The sequence below is a fragment of the Acanthochromis polyacanthus genome, chromosome 12, assembly GCF_021347895.1.
Source record: "Acanthochromis polyacanthus isolate Apoly-LR-REF ecotype Palm Island chromosome 12, KAUST_Apoly_ChrSc, whole genome shotgun sequence".
Lineage (NCBI taxonomy): Eukaryota > Metazoa > Chordata > Actinopteri > Pomacentridae > Acanthochromis > Acanthochromis polyacanthus.
The window spans coordinates 8,450,061-8,475,437 of NC_067124.1; the positions used below are offsets into that span (position 1 = coordinate 8,450,061).

Below are 25,377 nucleotides of genomic sequence, written 5' to 3' on the forward strand. Positions count from 1 at the left end.
AATTGATTTATTTACTTTCCCTGCTGGCAACTTTTGCCAAGAAGGAGACATCTACAACTGAGCCTTGTATAGCAGCATGGGCATGTATGTACAAGTATAATATTTTATTTTTATTTTCTTTTAACCTGAATCTCAATGCAAAAGCAAGCATAAGCTCTAGGGGAAACAGAAATGACTGGTGACTGCATATGTTGCTGGGCAAAACCTGAGATGCTGAATACAGTATTAGTGAAACAAATAATTCAGAACAGTAATTTCAATAATGACCAGTAGTATGTGTTCTACTTATTTCTTTTAAAAGCTGTGATTGAGACCAAAACTGTTCATCTTTATGAAACACCTGACCTTCTGAAATGCTTACAAGTTAGAAAGTTGTATTTTCTTTTTTAAGTCTCTTGTGTGGGGTCAATGATGCAAATGAGAGAAAAAGTCCTTCTGTTCAGTGGAATATGGAATAGGAAATTCAAAAGCTCTTGTGTGTTTTGCATGATGGAGCAGCCCTGCTCCCTCATCAACAGTCAAACCTTATTATAGAGGTCAGTAGGTATGTTAAAATGTAAACACCACAAATATGCACTAATAGAGCTTTAGTTCCAAGGTCACTCTGTTGTCACATTTGAAGCCTAAAATCTAAGGTCAAGCATATTAGCTGCAGTCTTCTCCAAACCAACACAAAGTACAGGCAGAGCACAAAGTACAAATGTGTTTAATGTAATCTTGGGCTGGATCTCCCACAGCCAGCTTTCTTTAGGGTCAGGGCAAGGAGGATGGATGATTTAATCAGATTGGTTGACATTGTGCTGAGTCATTGTGGTGAGCTTCAACCAGAATGCTTGACAGAGGTCAGGGTTTGGTTATGCAGTGACCTTGTCAACCAGTTCCGTCTCTGCTGGCTGAGGTGGTTTATTCACTGAACTTCTAACCATGTAAACAGTTTACAATGCTGAAAAGATGCTTTATAACAGAGTGAGAAGAGAACTGAACACATTTGTGCTTTAGGTTTTACAAAATGCACCAAAACAAATTTAACTAAAAACATCCCACAATGTTAGTGTGAAGTGAAAATACACAGCCAAATTCCAGACAGGACTGAGGCAACTCACAGGACCACTTCTTTTTCTTTTAAAGCTGTTGTGGACAGTTCTTTTTAAGTTTTGTTCCATCCTCAGATGTTTTTTTCTTGCATCAGTCTCCAAAAATAAAAGTGAAATGAAACATGTATAACACTGGAATGTTAATAACAATTGCCAAACAACTGTTAATAGACCCAATGCCTACTGGTATCCATTTATTGATGTTAATGACTTTGGTTACAAGTTAATTATTTAAATTTATAAACAACAAAGTGGAATTGGCAACATGTTAAAGCAATTAGCTTAAACAGCCTTTATTTCTGCATATAAACTATTCATTATATTCAATACGGTGGTTGAACTCAGTACAGTTGCTCATCTGTGTGCTTCACAGCCTTGCCAAACGGGATTTTATGAATAATGTCTTGCTTCCTTTCCATCCCTAAGATAACCCACACATGCGCTTTTAATGACTTTTTACACTTTACATTTTAAAACAATTGAATTCTGACTTTGTTTCTGAATTCTGAGAATAAAGTTAGAATTCTCAAAGAGAAGTCAAAACTCATTTTTTAATTTCTATCTTTATTTCACTATTTTCTTGCCATCTTTCATTTGTACACTAACATTTAATAAAGAGACAGAAAAAGTTGTGAATACTTTTTTTTTATTTTTTTTTAAACTTGTGCATCATCTTGAAAGGGTAAACTGTGTGCACTGAATTATATTTTCACAAGTTCAAAATTAGTTAAGTGTTCTTTTTTTAAATACATCATTTTCCTTTTGAAACCATTTACACGCAACAGTTCAGCACTGGACTCTTGCATTCTATCAGCAATAAGGGGTGTAAAATGATAAGCATCATCAACAAGCTTCCTTCCTACATGTGTGTGTACAGTATCCATTTGTTCTAACCAGTATTATTACTACTCTCCTTCCATGTGAAGTAAAAATATCTTTCTTTAAATATGATTCCTATACATGATAAAAAATAGCTTATTTTTTTCTCTTCTTCAAAACAACATATCACTGATGCTTTACTAGAATACACTGCATCTGTTTTGGAGAGCAGAGTACTAATTGGTGTGAACCTGCTTCATGGAGGATGGGTGCATCTTGCACTCTAGGGTGTGTGTCTTTGTCGGCTCTGTCTAGTTTCTAGGAAAGTGTCCTCACTACAGCCTGGAGTACCACCCCTCTGCCATGGATGACACTCCTCGTGTGTTTTGTGTTGATAAAAATCATTACAAAATTTTGATTCTCTTCGTACAAAAACACTTTTTCATAGAAATTGCATTTGCACAAGTCAATGTGAAGCTTTGCTGCCAAAAAAAGAAAAAAAGCCACAGAAGTACAAAATGAAATTGGAGACTTGACACTTAGCAAAAAATAAAGAAACAAACAGAAACAATAACTGTGTGTATCCATACAGAGTTGAGGTGAGGTGAATTCACTGAAGTTGTGAAAATACAGTCCATAGATATATAAATAAAGAGTTTCATAAATAAAACAATAAATATTTTTGAATAAATAGAGTTTGTGTGTTGTTTGATTGCTGTGAATTTATACTTGGTGAGCATGCCCACATCATCCAAGTTCGTTCTTCTTTCAGACAGCGAGCAGATGCCTCCATTGTTTGCAGTGTAAATGTGGCAGCTACTGCTCTTGTGGACAACTCTGTGCCGCTGCCATTGCTGTGTGACCATGGCAACAAGAGACACTACAGAGAAGAAAACAATATGGGAATACATTTTACAGCTACAGAGTCATCTGAATGGCACAATTCTTTGCCAGAAGAGAAAGGACAGATCAGCTTCAACTAATTAATCTGGTTATTTGCCAGCAATGTTTACAAATTAAAAAAAGTTACAGTATGACTTTTTTTGTTATCTTATCATATTGCTTATTCTATTTTAAGCTACAAACCACCCTGTTTAGCTGTATGAGGAGATTACACTGTGTGAATGTGATGAACAGCAACCTATGTAACAGGATGGTAGGATCCTACGCAGGTGGAGAATACAGATGTCTCAGTGAGCAATGATGGCAGCCACTCACTGTCTGAAAGCATCGTGCCTCTCTTTGAAACTTTTGACTGATCTATGGACATTCACAACACACTCTATTGAGCCTACTTCTGCGTTCCCTACTCAAATTTCACCATTTAACTTCTAAAACTTGTCTCCACCCCTCTATTAAACACTAATGGTGTTAGTACTCTGAAACACAAATAAATTATATCACTTATTGCCTGATGGATGATATACAGTATTCTCATTTTTGATGTCAGTCAATATACGTGTCTAACCAATGCATCTTTGTACATTTTAGGGGCACTGAGGTCACCATTATCTTCAGGGTGTGAGCTCAATTTCATCAAGTGCCCATGTGATCATTCTATTGACAACAATTGTACATTTTTAAAAAGTCCTTTAATTTTCCCCCATTCATCCAGTTAGCAATGCTATGCTTGTATTCTCTGACATGCTCTTAGTGCTTAACCATCCTGTTTTGAGCTGTGCAGTGAAAGACTGGCTGAGCAAAAGCTACAGATGATTGGCCCAATTCTTCTTCCTGTTTTTTTTTAAAGGTACCACTTTTGCCCCATTTCAGATTTATTTCCAGACAATCTCTCTTCTACACCTGGGTTCTGAAAATTCTGGCACCTATAGTTTGCTGCCTTGCCAAGGTGGTAATGAGGTAACTCACAGAAATCTCACTCAGGTTCAAGTTATTTCCACAGGAAATATTGTTGAATCTCATTTCTCAAGCTAATTATTAGGAAACATAAATAACAAGTCATCAATATACTGATATACTACTAAGTAACTCTGCTCTATCTTCAAATGAACTCAACTGTCAACCATTACAACCCACTGCCCCCCACTCCCCTTACCATTTACCCACACCCTTTCCCCCAGTGTCTTTGCACACTACATCAGTACAGGAAAGAGGGTGATAAAGTGATTGAGGTTCCCATTTTAGGTCATGGTCTCTTTCCCTGGCAGTCTTCGGTCGTTGAAGGTGTGCATGTTGATGACTTCCTCTGTTTTCACCATGACGGGAGGCTGGGGCTTGTGTTTGAGCCGTCTCTGGCACTTGAGGGAAACCCGCAGTTCGTTCACCATGGCACTGCAGAAAGACCTCTGTAGAGAGAAAGACAAAAAAACAAGAAAAAATTGGTTTCAGACCACATCCCCTGTCTAAATGTTATGGCCAAGAAAACAAGCCTATTCTCCCTGTCTGTTGTCCCTCAGTTTAAGCCCCCCACCCAACTACCACAAACACCACCCAACCACCATCCCATCCAGTGTTGGGAAAATGCTGAAATATACAGTGCAGCAGGCTGGAAATAGAATGTATGCTGAATGGGAACAAGGGAAGAAGTATGATGGAGGAAGGTACAGGCTTATTGGTTGTGTGTAAAGGCATACAATTACTCAGCACAAGGTCAAAATACACCAGTGGTGGATTTGTGGTTGTTGCTCTTCATGCATGCCGTTCATGCATACAGTGTGTGATCATGGGTAAATTTTCTGTTTCCATGCTTGCAATTGTAATTTTGACAAGAATATCCATCTTTGATATCAATCTAAGCTTTATCAGTTACTGGGCAATACATTTCAGCGATCATTTTTGTACTAAAATGTGTTTAAATAATAAGATAAGATAAAATAAGATCTACTTTATTGATCCCGGAGGAAATTATTTAATCTAAATACAATACTGTATATTTGTGTATGCATGTTTTTTCAAACTTTCTCGTATATTTCCATATTAGTCCTTATAAATGCTCAGAATGTGCTGAACATATATTTATCAGTGTGTGTGTGTGTGTGTGTGTGTGTGTCTGTCTGTCTGTCTGTCCTTGAAATATTTTATAGCTATCTCCTCATTATTGTCAGACCTTTGGGTGCTGGTTTTTTATCATTGTTCATTGATAAACAGGACAGTAATAATCACGTGGTTAAGTTTGTGGAATATTTGTTTTTAAGCTTTAATTATTTTTGTTTTCTTTAAAGTTTACTTGATTCAAAAGGGGCATAAACAATATTCTGTTTTTCAAGTGATTGCTGCACCCCATCCTGCTCTCTCTATGGACATATTTTCTTTCTATGGCATGGCAACTAGTGGGTTTTGTCACTTGAAAATAAACAGATGTTTTGGGGAAATAGCTACTTTTGGTGTTCTTGGGAGGGCAGGCTAAAAAAATCAAGCATTATTAAAAGTGTACACAGATTCACATTTTCAGTGTTACTAAAGTGGTTCGTGATACGCTAAATGACTAATGTCATTAACTGCACATTTCTCTGTATGACTTTTTGACTTTTTGCAATCCACGATACTTCTGGACTACAAGGAATAAAACTGGCTGTTGGTAAGTTCTAATCAGCTTGTTTGATTTACTGTACTAAATTCTAGCAGTGAAATTTGCACATAGAATGTAACAAAATCATTTTTGAAAAGCAAGTTAATCATTGGGAAAAGATTACTTGTTTTAATTTAACTTTGTGATTTATGCTTAGACAGCTGGATTGCTGATTTTCATTTAAAACTTGGACTTTTGCGACTTCACACATACATGGTGATCATCATATTGTAGCTGAACATCTAAACACCAAAAGAGCTTGAGTGGATGTGAATTGCATGAATATATCATTGCTTCAAAGACTGCACTGTATGAAGTTTGCATGTTCTCCCTGTGCATGCGTGTTTTTTTCTGGGTACTCCGGCTTCCTCCCACAGTCCAAAAACATCCATCCATGCATCCATGCATGCATCCATCCATCCATCCATCCATCCATCATCCATACACCGCTTTATCCTCACTAAGGTCGCGGGAGGGCTGGAGTCTATCCCAGCTGACTCAGGTGAAGGCAGGGGACACCCTGGACAGGTCGCCAGTCCGTCGCAGGGCTAGACATACAGACAAACAATCACACTCACATTCACACCTACGGACAATTTCGAGTAACCAATTAACCTAAGTATATTTTTGGACTGTGGGAGGAAGCCGGAGTACACGGAAAAAACCCACGCATGCACAGGGAGAAAGTCCAAAAACATGCTGAGGTTAATTGGTGATTCTAAATTGCCTGTAGGTGTGAATGTGAGAGTGATTTTTTGTCCTTATGTGTAGCCCTGTGATAGACTGGTGACCTGTCCAGGGTGTCCCCTGCCTTCACCCTAAATCAGCTGGGATAGACTCCAGCCCCCCGCGACCTTAATGAGGATTAAGTGGTGTATAGATCATGGATGGCTGTATTCAAATCCAATGTGAGCCATTATGAAGGTGAACTGATCCTTAGAAAGAATGCTGTTTTCTGTGACGTTAAGACAGTGGGGTCTAAATTCCATTCAAAGCATACTGAAGAACTTTTGAAGCAGATATAAATAGATAGTATAATATTGTAAACTACAGTGTATGATTCTTTACAAAGTGTGATCAAAAAATAACAGTAAAAGAAGTGAGCACACCAGGTACACTGGCATGCACAACACCTGCAAGAAGTAGCTTTTTGTTGACTCAGAATTCTATAATGTCACACAATCAGCATCAGGACCCGTGTTATATGGTTGTTCTGGGCTGTTCCACTGCAAACACCAGTCATTGTCCAAGACTGAACAAGGCATGTCAGGGCACAAATGCAGCATAAGAATGTTCATTGTTTTCTTTGACATCCATTAGATTGTGCACCACAAATTCCTCAAAGTTCTATTGTAATGACCTGACGCATTTGAGAGAGAACATTAAGCGCAAACCACCTGAACTGAGGAGCAATGTCAATTGGGTGCTATGTCATGATAGTGTGGCTGCTCGCAGTTTGTTGAAAATATTCAATTTTTTGGCCAGATCAACACAACTGTCACTCCCCACTCACCAGATTTGGTTCCTTGTGACTTCTTCTTTTTCCCAAAATGAAATTCACATTGAAGGGTGTTTTTTTCAACTCTGCACATCACAGATGGTGCTTGACAAGCTTACAGAACGGGAATTCCGGGGAGCATGCAGACACATTGAGTACAGCGTATCGCTGCACAGGAAAAGTCTTCAGGGGAAGGATGGCCAAATTTAAAATTAGGTACAGTTTTTTTATTTTTCGAAGCACAAGCTTGGAACCTTTTGATCACACATCCTATTTTACTGATACATTTTTTTTTTAAATTGACTAAGGATACAAATCTTTCTGCTAAATGATTTCTTTTAACTTATGTCACTTAACATATTTTATATGTAATAAATGATTTCACCCTGTTATTTCTGAGGAATTGCTGTGTGGATTTTGTCCTTTTTCTCTGTTTATGAATTGCTTTGTTCTTAAATCTATCAGAGGTCATATGTGATGGAGGTAGATAGTTGTACATACAAAGAATAGAACAACATAAATCTGGATTGTCCTGAGCAGTGGCGGCCCGTGATCAAAATTACCGAGGAAGCCAGTGTGAACAACAAATTAGATTCGGTGTTTTAACTGTTATTTTCATGTAAACAAATCAACCTACTGTTAGAGTACCTTTATTCTACCGACTTCTCATTCATTTCAGTGAAAAAAAAGAGGTTAAGTGCTCCAGGGGTTGTTCAGGGAGCCGGTAGACCGGTCAAATAGGAGACATGGCCAGCAGAAAAGCCGGTTAAGCTTGGCACTTCCCGTTAGCCACTCGTTTCTGGCATAGTTAGCTTCACAAAAGGAGTGAGTTTTTCCATTAGCTCTACATTTAATTAGATTGAGCTTTGGAGTTGGCCTACCGTCCCTTTTGACTTGTAGTTGAACTTCATAAGGAAGTTTTGTGAAGTCATTTTTTACAAGAAACTCAAGGTCCCTGTCACCATCCATTCTCTGGCTAGCTTGATGGCTATACTTGCTGTGGGGGCTTGCTGGCCCCTGGCGGGACAGCTGCATTAGTGTGGGTATTGTTCATCACAGTTTGTGATTGGTTGGAAGCCAGATTTGATCTGGCCTCCCTTATGTTTTTTTTTAATGATGCATCGACCATTAAGCGATGAGCCTTGCTTCAATCTGATTGGCTAATACGGGCTGTTTTTTTCTCTAAGGGAGGCAAGGCGAAGCTGGCCTCTGAACAGACAGACAGCGCAGAGGGCATGAGAGACGTAGTGTAATGCACAAAAAGAGTTTGACAAGAGGTGGCGCTGTTTTGCTCCTCACAAAGCAGAAATGCCTGATGTAGTGTTTTGACAACAAGGAATGACAAAAATATAAAACATAAAATACATAGTGGTGAAGATTATTGATATTTTTTCTTTCTTGCATATTTTTTGGGGAAGCCAGGCTTCCCTTGGCCTCCGTGAAAAACCGCCACTGGTCCTGAGTTATATGTGGCCACTGAGAAACAAAACATAACATCTGACAAGAACGTTGTTGCACTACCAACAAATTTCTTCCCTCTACAGTTTAGAAATGTTGCAGATATATTTAAGATTAGGCAGCTAAAACAGTTGATTGAGGTTGAGGATTATGGTACAGAAGAAAAACAAAACAAACAAACAAACAAACAGCCAAAACAGTCTGGCTTGTTTGTATATCTGTAAACAAATAAGCTAAGCCCAGGATACAGTGGCCCTGCTCATCCAAAATAGTATCTGGGGAACTTGTTCTGGTGGACCATGCTTAGAAAATAAATCTTTTTACACAACAAAGAGCAAACAAGCAAGAGCATCCCTGCAAGACAGCAAATATTATTGTAAAACGTTGTAAGCGCATTCTCGCAGAATAAACCTGCAGATCTTTGCAACTGATCTTCGTACACAATCATATTTTTTGATAAAATCCACCATTTTCAGTGTGTAGTTTGATAGCTCAAATATTGTTGTCATTTTCAGTAATAATAGGCATTTACAAACAGTAACATGCCGATGGCAGAATGGATGAACATCTGCACTGCTGCATGAAATGCTTGGCCAATGGTGGTTTTATACCCACAATTTACAGTTGATGAATCAGATAATTTGATGACCTCTCGTCCACATGTTTAGCATTAGTCTATTTACTTGGTTCAACAAGGAACTAAATCACAAACCATCCATCCATTATCGATACACCACTTAATCCTCATTAGTGACGTGGAGGGGTTGGGGCCTATCCCAGCTGACTTGGGGTGAAGGCAGGGGACACCCTGGACAGGTCACCAGTCTGTCGCAGGGCTACATATACAGACAAACAATCACACTCACACTCACACCTACCGGTAATTTAGAATAATAAATAACCTCAGCATATTTTTGAACTGTGCGAGGAAGCCGGAGAAACCAGAGAAAACCCACACATGCACAGGGAGAACATGCAAACTCCATGCAGAAAGATCCCAGGAAGGCCGGGACGTGAACCGGGGATCTTCTCGCTGCAAGGCAAAAATGCTAACAACCACGCCTCTGTGCAGCCCTAAATCACAACCCATGATGGTCTATATAACAACATTTACTCTCATATGTAATGAGAATGAATGTAAGGAAGTACATAAGAGACTAAAGCATCTGGATTACTGAAGTACTGTACGCCACAGATTGACAAATTGGAATATTGGAGAAATTCAGTCGTACATGTTTGAAACCAATTCTAATAGAGCCCCCAAATTGATACAACTTGTTCTATAGATTTGTTACCAATGAAACTCTGCTTGTCTGAAGCTGTGTTTTTGAGACTGTCTTTTGTACACTGCAGTTTCAAGGTGGAAATGCTCAGTCATTCTGTTTGCTGACTGTTTATTTCACTTCTAATACACCATAAATACATGTGAACAAAGTGAAAAAAACATATGGAATGGGATGTAAACTACAGGATTTTCTATTAGTTTGACATGCTTTGAAATTTCGGTGACATGCATTTTTACTACAGTTACAAAGCAGTTTACAGCTTTGCTATAGTGCTGTGCTCCTTCATAGTAAAAGGGTCAACCCAGGTTTACCTCAATGTATTTAGCTCTTAGTACTTCTGATGAATCTACCTTAATCTCAATGTGTCAAAGGGTACTTTATTATTATTATTGTGCCGACTTATGAGTCAAACGCGCCACCAATGTCCTCCAGCCATCCCTGTCTGACATGAGGCCAGCAATCCCCCTCTCTTTGCACACGGCAATAGATCGTGGTCGGCCATAAAGTTCAAAAGAGCCTGTCCATTCCTGTTGGTAGAATCCGCTACTGCAAAAGGGAAGTCGTCTTTTCCTAACCTTGCATTGAAATCGCCGCAGATGATAAGGAAGTTGTGAGGAGGGACAGTGTCTATAAATCGTTCAAGATCGTTATAAAATGATTCTAATTCAGAGGGAGGAGACATGTTGGTGGGGCTGTAGCATGAGAGAATTGTGATTTTCGGGTTGCCTTGGAACTGTAGCGCACAGATGCGACTTGATACTATCTGGGCCTTTATAAGAGTCTTGCGCACTTTGTCATTGAGAATGAAGCCCACACCTCCCTGGGAAGCGCCAACGGTGTTCCTGACGGCCGGTGAGAGGACCAATTGCCAACCTTTTCCGAGTTTTTCATACAATAGAGTGGCGCCACTGAAGTCGCTAATGGCATTTTGTCGATGCTCTTGGATAGCCAAAACTCCGATGTTAAACAGTTCACAGGACCCAACAAGTTCCATTTTTTTCCAATCGTTAGGGGAATTCAAAGACCGAACGTTAAACCTTGAGATGTTAACGGCCTTTTTAGGTGAGAAGATACGCCTTGTGGACCTCCCATCTGCCACACCCCTCCGGGGAGAACGGTTTAAGGACGCAACTTCACAGGAGTCGAAATCGACAGAGGGCACCTTCAGACAATAGCCTTAAAGGCCTTTCACACAGGCCGTGTTATGTGCTGCTTGTCACAGGGTTTTCAAAATTTCCAGTGAGGTAATGTCACCATCCTCTCAAGCAGGAAGCTTCCCATTTGTTGCAAACACTTCAAAAGCAGAGATCTATTTGTGCCATGCTAAGAAGAAAGTGTTAACATTAGCCTTGTAGTACAGAGAAGGAGAGGTGTGTCATATTCTGTAAGATCATTACACACTCAAAGGCCACTTTATTAGATACACCTGTTCAATTGCTTGCTAACGCAAATAGTTAATCAGCCAATCACATAGCCACAACTCACTACACGTAAACGTGGTCAAGATATCTTGCTGAAGTTTAAACTGAGCATCAAAATGGGGAAGAAAGAGAATTTAAGTGACTTTGAATGTGGCATGGTTGTTGGTGCCAGACAGGTTGGTCTGAGTATTTCAGAAACTGCTGATCTACTGGGATATTCACCACAACCACCTCTAGGTTTACAGAGAATTGTCTGAAAAATAGAAAATATCCAACAAAAATGCATTGTTGATGTGAGAGGTCAGAGGAGAATGGGCAGACTGGTTGGAGATGATAGAAAGGCAACAATATCTCACATAACCACTTGTGACACCCAAGGAATACCATCTCTGAACACACACACCACGTCCAGCCTTGAAGACGATGGGCTACAGCAGCAGAAGACCACTCCAGGTGCCACTCCTGTCAGCTAAGAACAGGAAACTAAGGCTACAATTCACACAGGCTCACCAAAATTGGGCAATAGAAGATGGAAAAATGTTGACTGGTCTGATGAGTCTCCATTTCAGCTGCGACATTCAGATGGTTAGAATTTGGCGTAAACAAAATTCAAGCATGGATCCACCTTGTCTTGTATCAACGGTTTAGGCTGCTGCTGGTGGTGTTATGGTGTGGGGGATATTTTCTTGGCACACTTTGGGCTCCTTAATACCAACTGAGCACCATTTAAATGCCACAGCCTACCTGAATATTGTTGCTAACCATGTCCATCCCTTTATGACCACAGTGGACTACCTTCTGATGCTACTTCTAGCAGGATAATGCACCATGTCACAAAGCTCAAATCATCTCAAACTGGTTTCTGTAACATGACAATGAGTTCACTGTACTCCAATGGCCTCCACAGCCACAAGATCTCAGTCCGATAGAACCTTTGGGATGTGGTGGAACGGGAGATTTGCCTCATGGATCTGCAGCCAATAAATCTGCAGCAACTGTGTGATGCTATCATGTCAATGTGGACCAAAATCCCTGAGGAATGTTTCCAACACCTCATTGAAATAATGCCACAAACAATTAAAGCGGTTCTGAAGGCAAAAGAGGGTCCAACCATTTACTAGCAAGGTAAAGTGATCAGTAAATGTATATTTGTGGTGTTGCTATCCTGTTAGCCATGTATCTCTAAAAAGTAAACTCTGTTAAAACAAACCTGGTATGCCAGCTTTGATGTCTCAATACAACAGCAAAGTTGTGATTTATAATTAGGAGTACGCAGACACTCACACCATATCAGTGCAGTTCAGAGAATGGCTTCCCTCAAGCTTCACCTGTACCAAAAACTGCAGTTGCTTTAAATTTTAAATTGTGTTTTGTAGCTTGCTAGTGATTTGTGATTTAGCAGCTTAGCAGATTTATGATAAAAAGCAGAAACACTGCTATTTGTGGCAGATTTTTACATTAACAAAATCTCAGAAACACAAACTGCTAGCTCAGTCTCAGTCCCCCAGGAAACCCAACAGGCATCTCCACATTGCGTAAACAATATCCATGAGCATGGTGAGTTTTACAAGCCCATAGAATATCATCACTTATTGATGACATTGTATCTTGACAAACTGCAAGCCTGTGCTGCTGCATGCCCAATTAAACTGTGGTTTCTTCACATTCTCCCCTCTTTTCTTTAAAGGTACTGTGGCATCTGAATATACTGTGCGAAATATGACCATATGCTGGGAGTAGAGCAGTCCAAGGAAAAGCCACTGAGTGTGTTCTCCAAACTAACAAGAGTTTATTGTTACAAACTGGTTTTAATTAAACACTGTCATTAGCACTATGGCCCATTATATGCATATCCTGGTTATATTTATATGCAAGTGGGAAGGAAAGAAAGTTTAGGTATGCAAGGGCTTCTAGCATTTATTGTAATTGCTCAAAGCTTAACACTAGTGTCCATACTTCATGGACTAGCCCTTAACAAAACTATCTGCAACTGGGTCCTTAATTTCCTGACTAACCAGACATCCAGCTGGGATAATAAACGTCCTTCACTTTTACTCTGAACACTGGAGTGAAAACTTCATGAAGAAGACATTCGTGAACTTCAAGAAGAAGAGGACAACCCTGCACAACTCAGTGCATATCACTTGTGAAACATTAGGGCCACCATCACTTCCAACTATTTCTCTCTGGTAGATGATGCAGAACAATACAACAGCAAGTATGAAAAACAACTTCTTCCCACATGCTGCTATAGTAATGAACATGACTTGAATCCCGCCCCCAGTCATTTTAGTCATGTATGCTTTACAGTGACCACTTGCTTTAAATATTGCTGTCTGATGCATTTACTTGCTTTAATTTTGTTTTTAGATTATATTGTTACATTGCACTTCATTTCCAATGTTTTGTCTTAAATTCTTTCTTTTCAAAAATTTCTTAAATGTTAAAAGAAGCACGATCCAAATTTCATTATATTGTTGTCTTACCTCAGAAAAATGACAATAAACTAGAAAAGCACTCAGAGAGTGCAGACCTCCGCCAAGGACAGAGGTGAAAACAGGAAACCCATGTAGTAAAGGATCATGAGCTGGAATCAAACCTGCGTCTCTGACACTGTTTATGAAGCACCTTCTTAACCAGTTCAGCTATCTGGATACCTTGCTCCAATTTGTTGGACGACATACTAACCTATGATATTTTTGTCATATTTTGGACCACATACTAAAACATACTAAAAAATTCAAAGTGATCCAGAATCCAGGATCCTTTCCAGATTGCCACCAAAATTAAATCAGCTCTTCCTCTAACCATAGTCTACATCCCCTCAAAATTTCATGTCTTTCAATTTCATTGAGCCACTCCACTGAAAGACTTAAAAACTCTTTCGTCCCTCGTGCCATCAGGCTGTATAATGCAGCCACTTCAGGGAGGAGCAGGAGAGACTGATGCTGGTCCTGAACTTTGTTTTTCAGTGCCTTAACTTTAACTTCATAGCACCTTATGGAGTAGCACTTGACTTTTTTAATGTTGGATTTATTTATTATGGCTGTTGCTATTTGTCTTTTTAATTGTACTTTTTAACTTTATTTCTATTTCTGTGTTTATGAATGTCAGCAACGGACTATTGAACAATTTCCTTCGGGATCAATAAAGTATCTATCTATCTATCTATCTATCTATCTATCTATCTATCTATCTATCTATCTATCTATCTGTGTGAATCTGCCCAGGCGTTTTTGAGTTATATTGCTAACAGACAGACAGACAGACAGACACAAATGCCAGGTGTCACATAACCTCCTTGGCGGAGGTAATAAAGCTACTACTACTACATTTTGGTGCTTACTTAAAAGTCAGTTTTGTCTTTCCTATTAATCTTGCTTTATGGTCATTGATATTGTTGTTCATGGACAAAGCTATGCTGGAAATGTCAACAAAAAAATGTAAATATTTTTGACAAATGATTCTGATTTAGAAAAACTAATATGGCATTTCAACACTAATCTATACCACTTAGATTGTGCAAAATTGAAAACCAAAAAGCATTTTAGACCAGAATTTCACATTTAACCTTTTCACACAAATTGGCTGAACCATGCCAGTGGTTCTACATTTAGAGTTACACTGTGACATCACCTGAACTTTAACCAAATGAAAAATGGCACACAATTTTGCACTACAATTTTTCAGCTGTCTGAACTTTTTGCACTTAGGCTGAACAAAAGTAAAACAAGCTGCTGTGTTATCGTTTGCATGTGTCAAATTAAATTATAATAATGGTACAAAATACAAAATGAACACAAAAATCTAATAACTAAAATAAAACAACTACAACAGTGCATGACAACTATTGTATTCCATGACTTAACTTTATGACTTAACTGAAATGCAGTAGGTCCAGTCAGTGCTGAATCATCACTGCAGGCTATAACTACACCATGGACACAAAAGAACACTCCAAGCAACTCCATTAATAGGTTACTTAAAAGCATGGGTCAAGTGACAGATACAGGAACACTTCCAAGTCCTGAAAATCTCTTGCAGTACAGTTAAATCCATCATTAAGAAATGAAAGAAATATGGCACACAGGTAAATCTGTCAAGAGCAGGCCAATATCAAAAACTCTGTGACCATGCAAGAAAGAAACTGGTCGGGAGGCCACCAAGCCAACTATGCATCCTCTAAAGTAGTAACAAGCTTCACTGCCAAGATGGGAGAAACTGTACATACAACAAATGTTTCCTGGGCTTTTGGAAGAGTGGCAAAATGAAAGACACTGTTGAAAACGGCACATAATAAATGTCAACTTGAGTTCTTCAGAAGGCATGTGGAAAACTCTGAAATCAACTGGAAGAAGATTTCTTTGCTAGATGAGACCAAAATTGAATTTTTTGGCCATCAGACTAGACACAGTTTTAGATGAACACCAAACACAAATCATCACAAAGACACTATCCCCACTATGATTGTTATGTATTATGGATTACCGCACTATTCTCTGCCTGCTGTGAGGCGTCGTTTATTAATTGTAAGAGCCACTAGAGTTTTTTTTAGTGTAATGGGACCTAAGACATTCAATGTGCTGCGTTGTTTTGTTCAGCCGGACAAGCCCGGAACCAAAAGCTACGACGACATAGTTGACATATTAGCGGCCCACTTCTCACCAAAACCATTGGTCATTGCTGAACGTTTTTGTTTCCATAAGGGAAATCAGGAAGACGAGGAGTCAGTAACTATGTTTGTGGCAGCACTTAAAAAGCTAGCTGAACACGGTGAATTCAATGATGTATTGAACGACACCATCAGAGACAGGCTGGTGTGTGGTCTGAGGAGCGAAGCAGCTCAGAAATGTCTGCTAACCGAGAGTGCACTTACTCTGGACAAAGCTATCGAAATCAGTGCGTCCATGGAGTTAGCTACCAAAGAGGCTCATCAGCTCAGCACAAGTGGGAAAGTGTACAAAATGTCCACAGATGGACAGGGCAAATGTTATCGCTGTGACAAAGGCGGACATTTTGCTGCAGAGTGCTGAAGCAAAGACTTGGATTGCAAGAAATGTGGGAAAAAAGGACACATTGAAAGGGCATGCAAAAGTAAAGTGTTGGATAAAAAGACAAAATACTACGCGAAGCCAAGGAAGCACAAAAAGAGACGTTCTGTACATACTGTGCAACCAGACCAGAATACACAGGAGGTCAGCAGCTCGTCAGAGGAAGCTTCAGCCTATGTACTGTCTGTGACTCGGGGTGGAGAGGGATACTGGGTTTCTCCGCTGCTGGATGGACAACCAGTGCACGTGGAAATTGACACTGGATCAGCCGTTTCCCTCATCTCCAATGCGGTTTACAAGAAAAACTTACAGCACATTCCCTTAAAACCATCCAGTCTCATCCTAAAAACCTATACAGGTGAGCCAGTGCGGACAAAGGGGGTGATAAGAGTCACTGTTCAGGTGAAGGGTCAAAAAGCTAAACTCCCTCTGTATGTGGTTAAGGGAAACTTTCCATCCTTGCTTGGTGGAAACATGGCTAGAAGAAATAAAGCTGGACTGGCCTGCAGTTCACAGACTGTGCAAAGAGGACACTGGCCTCACAACCGTTCTCAACAGATACCCTGACGTGTTCAAGGAGGAACTAGGAAACATGAAAGACATCACAGTAAAACTAAACATTAAGCCAGACAGCCACCCCAAGCTCCTAAAAGCCAGACCAGTTCCCTATGCGATTAGACCAAAAGTTGAAGCAGAGTTAGAATCGCTGGTTAAGCGTGGGGTACTGAAGCCTGTCAGCAGGAGTGAATGGGCCACTCCGATTGTGCCAGTCATAAAAAGAGATGAGTCAGTGAGGGTCTGCGGTGATTTTAAAGTCACCATTAACCCAGTGCTCAAAGCTGAACAATATCTGCTTCCTCACATTGATGATCTGTTCACATGCCTAGCTGGAGGTAAGAAATTCAGCAAAACTCAATTCAATTCAAAAAACTGACCTCAACCAAGCCTACCTTCAGATGCATGTCGATGAGAAATCCAGAGAACTACTTACCATAAACACACACAAGGGCCTCTACAAGTACCGCAGGCTACCGTTTGGGATAACTTCAGCCCCAGCAGTTTTTCAGTGTGCCATGGACCAGATATTGAGTGGATTATCTGGAGTTCAGTGCTATCTAGATGACATACTGATCACTGGCAAAACGGATGAGGACCATCTGAAGAACCTGGAAGTTACACTTCAGCGCCTACAGGAATATGGACTCAGAGTTCGCAGATCCAAGTGTGCATTCTTCCATCCTTCAGTGGAATACTTGGGGCATGTGATTGACTCTGAGGGCTTACACAAAGCTCCATCCAAGGTGAAGGCAATTGTGGATGCAGCAGCCCCTCAGAATGTGAGCCAACTACGCTCTTATCTGGGGCTCCAGAACTATTATGGACGGTTTATTCCAAACCTGTCTTCTCTCCTGAAACCACTTCACCGGCTGCTGTGTCAAGAAAAAGTTTGGACATGGACAGCTCAGTGTGAGAATGCATTTGTTAAAACTAAAACTGCATTGTTGGAGTCGGAGGCCCTGACACGCTTTGACCCCACATTGCCCATACCATTTGCCTGTGATGCTTCTCCTTATGGGGTGGGGGCAGTTGTTTCTCACATCATGCCTAGTGGGGAGGCACGTCCCATTGCATTTGCTTCACGCACACTCAGCGCTGCAGAAAGCAAATATGCGCAAATTGAGAGAGAAGCACTAGGAATCGTGTTTGATGTCCGCAAATTCCACCAATATCTCTGGGAGGAACTTTATTCTTCTGACGGACCACCGCCCCCTCACTACAATATTTGAGCCCCATACAGGCATTCCACCTTTGGCAGCCAGTCGTATGCAGAGGTGGGCATTATTGCTCTCAGGTCACACCTATTACATCAAGTAACGGAAGTCTGAACTACATACAAATGCAGACGGCCTCTCCAGGCTTCCTCTGCCAGCAAACCATGGTGCATCACAGGTGGAAAATGCTCCCATCACTTCTGCTCAAGTGAAACGTCACACCAGAAATGACCCAGTGCTCTCAAAACTGTCGGATGTAGTGATGAAATGAGGGGGTGGTAATCTTCCTGAGCTAAAACCTTACATCACAAAGAGGAGTGAGGTCTCAGTGCAGGCAGGCTGTCTCCTTTGGGGACACAGAGTGATCATTCCACCCGCATTGTGGAAAAAGCTCCTACAACAGCTACACACAGGTCACAGTGGCATGGTCCGTATGAAGGAACTGGCCAGGAGCTATTTCTGGTGGCCTGGACTTGACAGTGAGATAGAAGAAATGGCGAGAACATGTTCATCATGTCCAAATGCCTGTAGCATGCCACAACCAGCACCGCTTCCATGGGATTGGCCAGAGGAACCATGGCAGCGCGTCCATGTTGATTTTGCAGGTCCTTTAGAGGAGAGGATGTTTCTAATAGCAATAGATGCTCACAGTAAATGGCCAGAGGTGTCCATTATGAGATCTACAACGGCAGAGGAAACCATTGAGAAACTGGGAGAAATGTTCAGTTGATTTGGCTTTCCTGAGCAACTCGTGAGTGACAATGGCACTCAGTTCACCTCACAGGAGTTCCAAAAATTCCTGGAGATTAATGGAGAGCAACACATCTGCTCTGCTCCATACCACCCATCTACTAATGGAGGAGCAGAACGGTTTGTTCAGAGCATGAAACACGCCTTGAAGGCTTCACAGGGACAATGCTCCCTCCACCAGCACCTGAACAATTTCCTGCTCACATATGGGAACACTACACACTCAACCACAAAGGCTACTCCTGTAACACTTCTTATCAAAAGACAGCTTTGCACTAGCCTCGACCTTCTCAAACCACCAAGGACCAAAGACATTGTTCTCCTGAACCAGCAAGCTCAAGTGGAGAGACGCAAGCAAATAGCAAAGGAAAGGATTTTTCCATCCAGGTGATCATGTGCTGGCACGAAACTATAACAGTGGTCCAAAATGGATTCCTGCCACAGTCTTGGCCCAGACTGGTCCTGTGTCATATACTGTTAGCAACAAACAGAACATTGTTTGGAGGAGACATGCTGACCAGCTGCACCGGATCTTCAGCCCCGGTGGAAACCTTACCAGTGAGTGGCGCTGGGCCACCCAAGCAGGTCAGCGCAGTCCCACCCAAACTTACCCAGGATGGACCCCTTGCTGTGGAGCCTGTTTCTCCCAGACCTGCGTCTTCATGTGATTCACAAACTGAACTGTCACCACCAATCACACTGATACCCACTCCTGTCACAACCAGTGTGGGATCGCCTGATGGCGGAACTGTCCGACGGTATCCTCAGAGGGACCGCCAGCCTCCAACAGGCCTATATTTTTAGTTAGCAACATAACCGAGAAGAAAAGAGCAGAATAATCCCTTGGGTTATGTCAGGATCTGAGCAGTCTACGTCATTCCCTTAATGTAGGCCCAAACAATTGTAATAACATTTATTGACACTGTTCATGACTGTTAACTTTAGTGTTTAGAGCATTACCTGTTTTGTTGTGCCACTTGTTCATTAAGTGGGGAGGAATATGTTATGTATTGTGGGTTACCGCACTGTTCTCTGCCTGCTGTGAGGTGTCGTTTATTATTTGTAAGAGCCACTAGAGAGCGCACCGATATACTGGAGTGTGTGACAATAAATGGCTTGAATGGCAGCAGCAGTAAATCCGCCTCTGTCGAGTTTGTGCTCTAGTCTGGTATAAGTTGGATAATACCGAGAGACACAACAATGATGCATGGTGTTGGCAGCATTATGATGTAGGGATGCTTTACAGTATCAGGCCCAGGGAGATGAGAGTATGGAGTACATTTGGAAAACTCTCGAACAGTAACATTAGCACTGTTGTGACATTGTGTATGTTGACTTGTTTTGTTTACATAATGCACACTACTTGTCAGCAGTTTGGACACACTTTCTCATTTAATGGTTCTTCTTTATTTTGCATGATTATTTACATTGTAGATTCTCGCTAAAGGCATCAAAACTATGAATGAACACATATGGAATTATGTAGTGAACAAAAAATTGTGAAAATTCAAAAAATGTTTTATATTATAGATTCTTCAAAATAGCCACCCTTTGCTTTGATTACTACTTTGTGCTCTCTTGGCATTCTCTGGATGAGCTTCATGAAGTAGTCACCTGAAATGGTTTTCACTTCACAGGTGCCCCTTGTCAAGGTTAATTTGTGGAATTTCTTGCCTGATTAGGACCATCAGCTGTGTTGTGCAGAAGTCAGGTTGGTACACAGTTGACAGCCCTATTTGACAACTGTTAGAATCCATGTTATGGGAAGAACCAATTAAGGAGAGTAAGGAGAAACGACAGTTCATTAGGACTGAAGGTCAGTCAATCCGGAAAAGTGCAAAAACTTTGACTGTATCCCCAAGTGCAGTCGCAAAAACCAGTAAGTACTACTGTGAAACTGGTTCACGAGGACCGCCCCAGGAAAGGAAGACTAAGAGTCACCTCGGCTGCTGCTAAGTTCATCCGAGTCACCAGCCTCAGAAATGGGAAGTTACCAATACCTCAGATTAGAACCCAGATAAATGCCTCACAGAGTTCTAGGAGCAGATACATCTCTACATCAACTGTTCAGAGGAGACTGACCAATCAGGCCTTTATGGTCAAATAGCTGCTAAGAAATCTCTACTAAAAAAAGCAGCAAGCAGAAGAGATTTGTTTTGGCCAAGAAATACAAGGAATGGCCATTAGACCAGTGGAAATCTGTGCTTTGGTCTGATGAGTCCAAATTTGAGATTTTTGCTTACACCTGCCGTGTCTTTGTGCGATGTAGAAAAAGTGAACAGATGGTCTCTACATGCATGGTTCCCACTGTGAAGCATGGAGGAGGAGGTGTGATGGTGTAGATGTGCTTTGCTGGTGACACGGTTGGGGATTTATTCCAAACTGAAGGCACCACTGAACCAGCACACCTGCCACAGCATCCTGCAGCGACATGCCATCCCATCCATTTTGTGTTCAGTTGGACCATCATTTATTATTCAACAGGACAATGACGCCAAACACACCTCCAGGCTGTGTAAGGGCTATCTGACCAAGAAGAAGAGTGATGAAGTTCTGTGTCAGATGACCTGGTCTCCACAGTTACCTGACCTAAACCCAATCCTGATGGTTTGGGATGAGATGGACTTCATAGTAAGGGTAAAAGGGCCAACAAGTGTTCACAATCGCTGGGAACTCCTTCAAGACTGTTGGAAAACCATATCAGGTGACTACCTCATGAAGCTCATCCAGAGAATGCCAAGAGTGAGCAAAGCAGTAATCAAAGAAAAGGGTGGCTATTTGGAAGAATCTAAAATATAAAGTATGTTTTGACTTATTTCGCAATTTTTTTGTTTCGTTCATAATTCCAAATGTGTTCATTCCTAGTTCTGATGCCTTCAGTGAGAATCTATGATGTAAATAGTCATAAAAATAAAGAAAAACATTAAATAAGAAGGTGTGTCCAAACTTCTGACTGGCAGTATATATCATTAAATCATTGTCAATGCTACATTAACTTGACTGGTTATTTTTTAAGCATTTCAAAGTTGACAAATTACCTTGTTATTTATGTCTATTGTGTGACTGACTAGCAGTCTATCCAGAGTGTAACCCACCTTTTACCCACTGTCAGCTGGAAAAACTCCACCCTTGTGCATGCCTCTAAGGATGACTAGGTATAGCAAATAGATGGATAAATAGTTTTTCTTTCATGTGTTAGAACACTGTAGAGTGGTACAGTTTGAATGGACACAGAAGAATAGCATTAATTTTTACATCTGAATTAAATTTACCTATGTTTGGTAATAGTGGTCTTGTTTTCACCCCATCACAGAGCAAAAAAAATATAGTCCCAATAGTGCCAGCTGTCTGATGTCAACATGCTAAAACACTAAACCTGATGCATGGTGTCACCACTTCACTGTTTTGTTCCTGCTTTTCATTTTTTTGAAAATCATGGGTTAATGGCAGAAACCAAGGCCCTTTACACAAACAAATGACCTGCTGCAGGGTCAGAAAAATCAAAGAGCCAGAAAATCAAACAACATGAAATAAGTGATTTCTATTGTGTTCTGTTGTTTGATACAATAATGCAATTACTAGTAATATAAAAAATTAGTGAAGCTTTAAGATTTGAAATTCCACTGGTGATAAGTCAGTCTTATAGTACGATTTGTGTGTAAAAAAAAAAAAAAAAATCTTTACATCTTAAAGTTTTGTAATTATAAGTATCTTGTTAAATTGCCATTTCTGCTGCTTTCTGTATGCATATATTGTATAATTCTAAAACATGTTGCAAACAGGTGAGTATTAACATGCATGTTTTCCCACTGTACTACTGGATTGCCTTATCCCACTCTAAAACTGTTTTTTTTTTTTGTTTTTTTTTTGTAGCTGTTGATTTCTCTCCCAAAAAAATTAAATGCCATGGCAGTGTAACAACCATATACTCCAGGCTTGGGAAACACTGTACTCACTCTGTTGCACTTAGGGGACCCATTGCTATCGTGGCTGCCTGCTGGCGGCATGTTAGATTGATGGCAGCTGCTTAGGGTCACTGGATTACAGAGTTTTTGTGATGCTTGACAAACAAGCACAACTGAATTGTCACATAGCAGTATGGGATATCTCAGATGAAAGTACCTGCTCACTTTGACAAGAATGGAAACGTTATAAATCCAGTGCAGATTTTGGGTATACAAAGCTAAAAAATGCACATTTAGTCTATGTATTTATGTAAACAGGCCTGATCATACAAATATATAATGGTTCTTAAAACTGTATATCATAAACACATTTTCAAGGGGATATTAGTGCTTTAATATCATCGTCTGTGGACTTTTTTAAAACCCATGTGCTCTGTCTTACTCAAAGATATTTCATTTCAAAGATATACAAGTTGGATTATTTGGCCATAGGTGTGAATTTCATCTTGAATTGTTGTCTGTCTCTGTGTGCTACCCTGTGGTGGACTGGAGACCATGTCCAAGAGCCCTTTTCCCCCTAGAGCTAGCTTGAATTAGTCCCCTAAAATCTCTAAAGCATAAAGCTGGTATAGCTAGACATTAAACTCTCAGTAAGGGACAACATCCATATTGCATACATAGAAAAGTTTCACTTTATCTTGGTTGTTGTCAACATTTCTCCGACAGATAACGTGCCAACCTTGTGTAATGTCGTCCACTCTGTTACCACCTGGCACTAGATTCTTCACCCCAGCGCATTCTTCATGACATCTCGGGCTCTCACTTGGCAAACTCTTCCCACTTTCACTAAGTTCATGTACTGCTCACATGACCCTGACATGCTGTATGCTAATATTATAAAGACCTATAGCGCCATTGCTCTCCCTGTCCTCAAGACTTTGAGAAAGTTGTCTTGGGAGACACATGCTATGAAGGGAATGTTTTTCTCAAGTCAAATGGAAAGGACAAATGGATAGACAATACATCAGTGAAAATTATAGCTGTTTTAGCCCCAAAAATGCCTTGTTTACCAAAGACATCAAAGCACTTTTGAAATAGAAGAGGGTGTTCTGGTCAGGTGACAAGGATTCATTAAAGAGGGTCCAGAAACAGCTGTCAATGAATATAAAAGAGGGAAAGAATGCCTAAAAGAAGAAAGAGCTCATGCAGACGCTAATAACAATGCCTATAATTAGCTGACCACTTCTGCTAAACAAGTGAGGATGGCACTTAGTAATCCTTGGCCAACAGAAACTGTTTATGCTATTGCAGGTGCCATCAAATACTTACTCCATCATGCTCACACCCACCTGGACAAAACAGAATCAGAATCATGTTCTTTAATTTCTCCACTACCTTCAACATCAATGAGTTTTCACTGCTAGAGAAGAGCATTATATGGCATGCAGTCTGGCGCTCCCCTGTTGTCTGGGTCATGGGCTACCTTATCAGTTTCTTTCAGTATGTGCACCTTCAAGATGTGTCAGTGTACCAGTAGGTGGTCAGCAGCTTTGTGGACTGATGTGGGCTTACCCATATGCAGAACAACATCTGAAAAATAAAAGAGCTCGTGATGGACTTTCAGGAGATTCAGGACTTTGGCTACTCCTCTTTTATTGGGGGAAAGATGATCCAAATGGTACAAAATTGCAAATACCTTGGAGTAAATTTGTATATACAATTAGACTAGACTAGACAGGAATGGCCAGGGTTGACTATTTTTCCTGTAGAGGCTCAGGTAATTCAATGTATACGAGTAAACCGAGCTGATGTTGAGGATGTTGTACAGATCTGTGGTAACCAGCATTACTTTCAAAACTCAGGTTTGTTGAAGCAAAAAGTCTGAGGGTGGATGACACCAAAAGATTCAATAACCTTGAGGCATGGATCTGGACAATCTACATGCAGTACCAGACAGAAGGAGGTTTTCACAATTTTGGAATGTCCCTCACCGTCCGCACAATGATTAAATACTTCATTGAATGTCACAGGAGGTCATTTTTTCATGTGACTATCCAGTGTTAATATCCCTCTTTCAGATTAATTGGATATTTGAAATTTAATTTGACTAAAAAAATGTAAAAGTTAAAATAATTACATTTCACCAACTGTAACAAAAGAGTTCATCTGCAGGAATTCTTCAAGTTTTTATTCCAGTTCTCCTAAAGGTTCTCACCTGTGAGAGTGAACTTGTGAACTCCGTTTAGCTTCAATGGAAGAGAAACAGAAGTGAAGTCGTGATGCACATGGAATGGGACGTGGATGTGCTGTCATCCTCAGGCTTTTGTGTCCCCCATGTAGAGTAAATGATTATTTTCCTAGAGGGTTCATCTCATCTGAAGGCTTCTCTGAGCTGTCATTGAAATTTGATGCACTGCAGTCTGCACTCCAGGACTGTGTTCTGATTGTTGTCTTTATGATTTTACTTAAATTCTTGGTGAGCATCTCCAGCTGTGCACATATCATTGCCTTGTTTAAATGAGTCTAAAGAATTAAACAACCCATAAGCCCATGAGAAATTTAGATTACACTAAAGGTCTTGTCCAAGTGAAACAAATATGTCAACATTCCATGTCTTATTACTTGATAACAGTGCACGTTTTAAGACCTCATTAGAATTTAGGTCTTTCACAAAAAAAAAAAAAAACTGCATTAGTTTTTGGTCAAGCATATGTTATTTGGTTCTTGTTGGTCTTAGTCAACAAAAACTGAAGAAATTTTATACAACAGAGTTGCATGATTCAATCTAAAATTC

At 40.4% G+C, this 25,377-nt stretch overlaps 1 protein-coding gene across 7 annotated transcripts in view; it reads right to left on the reverse strand.

Annotated features, from left to right (window-relative positions):
• Positions 1-690: 690 nt before the first annotated feature.
• Positions 691-25,377, reverse strand: part of grik2 (glutamate receptor, ionotropic, kainate 2) — a 578,538-nt gene continuing 553,851 nt past the window's right edge. For all 7 annotated transcript variants that reach the window (XM_051957244.1, XM_051957249.1, XM_051957243.1 and 4 more), the window contains one exon: positions 691-4,219. In XM_051957244.1, coding sequence (XP_051813204.1) covers positions 3,966-4,219 — 254 coding nt within the window. In that variant the 3' untranslated portion in view covers positions 691-3,965. The remainder of the gene's footprint in view (positions 4,220-25,377) is intronic.